Raw genomic sequence first — 6114 nt, 5'->3', positions numbered from 1 at the left:
CGTAGGCGGGGTCGTCATAGCACAGCTGCACAAAACTGCTGTGACGTTGTGACTACGGACGGGTGAAATAGTTCTTTTCAGTGTAACTGAATCATTAGAATCAGTTCATTAAAAAGATTAGTTCAGTACTTCCTGCATGACCGGAGCACAGACTCTATCTCTCTGACCTATCAGTGGGCGGCACTCTGTTGACGTCAGATTTTAGTATGGACTCGGCTCGCTTGGAACCCTGCCAGAGCAGGTACTAAAAAAGCACCAGGTACTATCACTAATGGAAAATAAGTCTGACAAAAACATCATGCAATGGGGAACATTTCAACGTCTCGTGACGAGAAGCAACACTTGATGCTGCCCCATTTAAAGTGAATGAGCAGTGATTCAGTTTAGGCCTCCGTGTGTGTCTGCCATTAATGTCAAATGACACACACATTACTTGTTTTTTTTTGTGAAATAACAGAAACTACTCCAGATTTACCCACCGTCCACACTACCTGGCGTTTGGGGCTTCGTATTAGTTTGGACGGGCAGAAACTGACACTGACGTGAGAGGAGGAGGGAGGGGATGCAAATGGCAGCAACAAACAGGAAGTTGGTCAAAAAGACAACATCACTTACAGCAGCTTTAATGGCCTCTCCTAAACTTGTTGACCTGGCTGTAGTCATGTCACATTCTGCCTTTGCTATACATGTATATATATATATATATATATATATATATATATATATATATATATATATACATATATACATGTATGTGTATATGAGGAATACGTGGGGGAAGGTAAAAGTAAACTCACTGTCATCATTCCCTCCATCATTCCTGTCTCTGCTTTAGCGGGAGCCTGCAGTCGTTCCATGGCCCACCTCTCCACCACTGAGGCCACCTGAGGGCTGCCGATGTTGAGGAGTCTGAACCCCGTCATGTTGACCCCACTGTAGCGGTACGGCTCCAGGTCGAGGGAAAACAGGTCCTGTAAAGACAAGAAAAAAGAAAAAAAAGAACATCAGTACAGACTTAAACAGGCCCATAAAGTAGATGTGACGTATTTAGTAAGGGTAAAGAGAGAGAGCAGATTTAAACTGTGGAGTGAATGTAACGAAATGGAATTAAGCCGAGGGCCCTGGAGACACCTGCCAATCTTTTTTTAATAATAATAATAATAATAATAATAAAAATAATAATTAAAATAAAAACACACAGATGATCTGAATTCATCTGTGTAATAATAACACAGAGATCTAAACTAAACATCCGTCCATTTCAAAGAGAAAGTGTAAATACTATATGTCACATATGTCATCGACAGATTCTGAAGGGAGGATTTTTCTTACCAGTGTGGTGAAGAAGAAGTGGTAATATTCAGTCATCATCCCCATTGACAAGATCTATAAACAGACAAGACAGGGAAGAGTAGAGATTTACAATTTTCCTCTTCATTTGAAGGAAAAAAAGATCTTGTCCACTAAAGCCACTCAAACCACATTTATACTTATATGTCAGGGCTCCCTATTGCATTTAATTAACTTCACATCCATGCATCAATTTTGTGAAATCTGGTGCTGAATTGGTAATTTGCCCATGTTAGTGCAGTGCGCTATTAAACTCTCTCTGTGCAGCTTGTGGTTATAAATGAGAATGTGTCTGGCACAGAATCAGGCTCTGCTTGGATTTGGAAGTGAACACAGGCTTTCAGAAGCGGATAGAATTTGACTAATCTTGAAAATTAAACCAGTGAAGAAATAGAGGGAAAAGTCTTCACATGCAGTAAGTATTAAAAAAACCAAAGAGAGTAAGTGTATATTCCCCCTGTCCCCTTGACCTCTGGTGACCTCTGGTGTTATTCACCTGCTTGAGAACATCAGCTGATGTTTGGTACGAGCAGTCAAAGATGACGTAGAACTCCTTCCCCTTCTTCATCTCTTTCAAAAGAGGACGGGCGTCTTTGCTTCCTGTTGGCAGCTGCCGGATCTTGATTTTGATGCTGTACCTGGACGGAGCTTTGATCAACTCTTGCAAACGAATCAGACCTTCAGTGAAAAGAACAAGATCAGCATTAATCACACAACATAAACACATTCAAACCGTATTTGTGAGCATGTTAAGATGCTCTGTTTTCAAAAAATGCATCCAGTATTGTTTTGGTAGCTAAAAGATTTCTAAAGTTTTTGACAAATCAAACTTTGTTTGGGTCAACAAAAGAGCAAAACTTATAATAACCCATTCATCATTCTGTTCACCCAACTTCCAAAATGTCAGTGTTTCACTGCTGTCAGAGCGTAATTAGAAGAAGAAAAACTCCCTTTGATAAATGTCAGTAATGCAAGACTAGGGTATATATATATATGGTTCCCAAGCTGTGGTACATGTACTACCAGTGGTTGACAAGCTTCCTCTGGTGGAGGAAAATAAGAACTATAGTTCCATATCAAAGGCAAAAGCAAAAATTACACTTGGAATCGGTTTCAATGGCATATTTTTTGCACTTTAAAAAAATGAGTGTTGCATTTATACAGTGTGTAGAATTTTGCTCAATGCAGGATTTGGAATATGATGCAAATTGTTTCTGTCATGCGTAAAATCAGGCTTAACTTGGGCTTATTTTTTATTAAATGTGATCGAGTTTTTTTTTTAGAATACTCTGTTTGTTATTAATATATTTTTGTTTGCTTATTGTATTTTGAAAATATAAACCAGAAATAAGCGAAGTTAATATCTTGTCAACAACGCAAACTTGACTAATTAATTTACCAGTTCTCATGTGACCGCTAGAGGGCAGTAAACACATTAACTGCTATCTGACAGTCACTTTTCAAAGGAAGTCATGATTGCGGCAGCTAGCATCATTAACAAACATGCTAAATGTCTAATATTAAACATTTAAACATTTACGTTTTGGCCTACATTACAGAGATAGCGTGCGGTTGGCCAGCTAAATGTAAACAAATCTGCACGATGTCTTAAAACAAACTAAATAAAACGTTTATTTGTTTATTTATTTGATATTTAAACACGTTTTATCCACCTGTCTCATATGTGACCGCTAGAGGGCAGTAAACACATTAACTGCTATCTGACAGTCACTTTTCAAAGGAAGTCACGATTGCGGCAGCTAGCATCATTAACAAACATGCTAAATGTCTAATGTTAAACATTTAAACATTTCCGTTTTGGCCTACATTACAGCGATAGCGTGCGGTTGGCCAGCTAATTGTAAACAAATCTGCCCGATGTCTTAAAACAAACTAAATAAAACGTTTATTTGTTTATTTATTTCATATTTAAACACGTTTTATCCACCTGTCTTTTGCGTTTTACTGCCCTCTAGCGGTCATGAAGGAACACTGCAATCGCAAACTCACCAGGTTAGCATCATTACAACCTATCACGATTTCCGGTAAGTTCTTTCAAAATAAAAGCTCGTATTAAGCTAGCGTGTTGATTAGCAAGGATTTTTGCGCACGGAGCAGTTGCAGAAGTTGCTTTTCGTGGTTGCAATTGGATTGTCGCAGTTTATGACGCGGGATCCGTATGTGGAGTTTGTTAAATATTCTGTGAGGTTTGCGGTGCGAGTGAGTGACTGTTAAATAACGGAGCCAGAAATTATGCCACGAAACTCAAAAGTGGCTGCAAAGGCTGGAGATCGAACGCTGCATTGGGCCAAACATGTTCAGCAACGGGATTATAGTTGTCTATCACATTAAATAACTCATAACCAGACTGAGAATATAAGAAGCTGCTCAGCCCGAACATTTACTGTCACAACTATCACCGGATATGAGGACAGTTGTGTGTCTGTTTGAGTGTGAGCAGGTGACTGGACTTTTCAAACTGAAGAACCTCATCCAAAGGTAAGACATGTGAACTTCATCCTTTATTTTACTCCTGTCGGATAAGGTTTACAGACATGAAGCAGAGATTATAGACATAACACAGGTTCTAATTGCTGCGTGAAGGTGTCGTCATATCCTGGTGTACAGTGGTTACCATGGTTTCTCTTGCGTGTTGTTGTTGGGGATGATGGTCAGTTCAGGTGTCTTTGCAGCTGTTTAGTCTTTAGTAGGTATCGATTAGTAAATTAATCGTCAACTATTTTGATCATCGATTAATTGGTTCAAGTTTTATGCTTCTTGAATATATATATATATATTTTCAGGTTTCTTTGCTCCATATCACAAAGAAATCATTCAATCTGAATAATTTCATCATTTACAGGTTTGGTAAATCCGCAATCAACATTTTATGACATTTCACGGACCAACAAAGTACTCAATTGATACAATCATGCACTTGTTTTTCTTTCATGAAACTCCCAGAAACATGATGCACACACTATAGACATCTTGTTATGTACTTTACTTTTATAGTCCTGCCATGTATTTGAAGACATAGTCCTACCTATAGTTTTTTTACACTAATGTTGAGGTAATGTGATCCTCTGTATCCATGCGATACTGTCCGAAATAACTGGATGGGTTGTTGTATAAATAAAAAATAAACATTGATACCACCTTTAATTCACAAACTTGTAAATAGTTCAGTAAACTCAGGCAAGAACTCCAGATAGACAAGTTCACTGTCATCGTGAGCCACGCTGTATCAAAGCAGCAATATCAAGACATCCCTAATTCAGACGTTCATACATGGTGTTCAGCGTGATGGGGTTTTTATTTTATGTAGGGCAGCTTATGCCAAAGCCTCATGGGAGATGTAGTTGTTGGCTGCTTGCTTTCTCCTCATGCATCAGTTAAAGCCATTTCACGTGCCAGCTTACCTTCTGCTGGATTCAGATTACAGCAGTTGATCAGTTTCAAGTCAAAATTACAATCTGGTGATTGAAATGGTGCAATTAGCAGATTGCAAAAGATGCAATACACTTGTTCTGTTTTTATGCATTTATGTTGGTAGCAGTTAATACCATGATGCGCTCATTGTTGTGTTAAGAATAGCTGGTAATGTGATGTTATTTCATGTCAATGTTTCATCATTTTTGATAGTCCACCGTATTAGAATTACTGACATCTAATGGTGAGACTGCAGATTGCTACCCCGTCCTTAACTACGGTGGCCTTCACATACCAGAAAGTATGTTACTATACAAGATGGTGGCCAAGCATGCACCTTGTCTAAAATACATACAAAAGGATCATGGAGCGTTCCATTTACACTGGAAGTCTGATTTTTTGAACTAGGACTGACTTTACATGTGAGTTGACAGCATTCCAGTTGAAAGATCGGGGGAAAAAAGCATGACCACAAATGTATCTTTGGCTCAACGGTGTTAGCAATACCTGTTGATAACAATACTGTCTACACAGTATTCTGCTCACAAAAAACGTCCGCAGTTAAAATTTCAGAGTTGGGAAATCTGACTCGAGGGGGAAGTTCCAGTTTAAACTTCTGACTAGTTCTATAAACACGTCATCACTGATTCAGAAACGTCTTATATCTGCTCCTGGTCTCTCTCTTCTGTCTCTACCTCACCTCCCTCTTATCCTTTCTGTCCCCTCCTTTCCTCTTTCCCCCATTTTCCCTTTCACCCCAACCTGTCTAGGCAGAGGCTGCACATCTTTGAGTCTGTTTCTCTCAGAGATTTCTTGCTGTTAAAAGGTAAAAAAAAAGAAAAATTCTCCACTTATGCCTAGTGCTTGCTCATTGCGTGAAAACCAATAAAGTGTTAATCTAACAGGAATATAATCCTTTACAATCATACTTGTATTTTGAGCAGTTTCCCAGTATGGGATTAATAAAGTCTGTCCGTCCATCTAATTATGAGAAGTATATTAAATTTCTGTGAGTAAGTTCTCCCCCATGTTACTCACTGGACCTTTTATAAATGTCTCCAAATCGTTCAGTACCACATCACACCAACACTACTGATGTATTTCCTTTAGTTTTTATGAATTAATTAAACACAAAATGTAACAACACATAACAAGACAAATCGCAGTCCAGGAAAGACAGCATTTGAGGAGACGGGGAGCAGTTTTGATTAACAACACTGAGCCGAAATGTTTTATTGCTTTGAGAGGAAACTAAATTGAAAACAGAAGAAACAGAAACACTGGAGCAAAGAGGAATCAGCTCTGAATTCATTTCAGGAAGAGAGACCAGAT

The 6114-nt window shown here is 38.6% G+C and overlaps 1 protein-coding gene across 2 annotated transcripts in view; it reads right to left on the bottom strand.

Annotated features, from left to right (window-relative positions):
* Positions 1 to 6114, bottom strand: part of LOC131462412 (glutamate receptor ionotropic, kainate 1) — a 29701-nt gene that overhangs the window by 11966 nt on the left and 11621 nt on the right. For both annotated transcript variants that reach the window (XM_058633613.1, XM_058633614.1), the window contains exons 4-6: positions 1847 to 2028; positions 1333 to 1386; positions 798 to 971 (exon numbers count right to left, since the gene is read on the bottom strand). In XM_058633613.1, the coding sequence (XP_058489596.1) occupies positions 798 to 971; positions 1333 to 1386; positions 1847 to 2028 (410 nt within the window). The remainder of the gene's footprint in view (positions 1 to 797; positions 972 to 1332; positions 1387 to 1846; positions 2029 to 6114) is intronic.

Source organism: Solea solea, chromosome 7 (assembly GCF_958295425.1).
Source record: "Solea solea chromosome 7, fSolSol10.1, whole genome shotgun sequence".
Taxonomy (NCBI): Eukaryota; Metazoa; Chordata; class Actinopteri; order Pleuronectiformes; family Soleidae; genus Solea; species Solea solea.
Note: the sequence above shows the minus strand (reverse complement) of the source record. Positions and strands in the feature narration are given on the sequence as shown.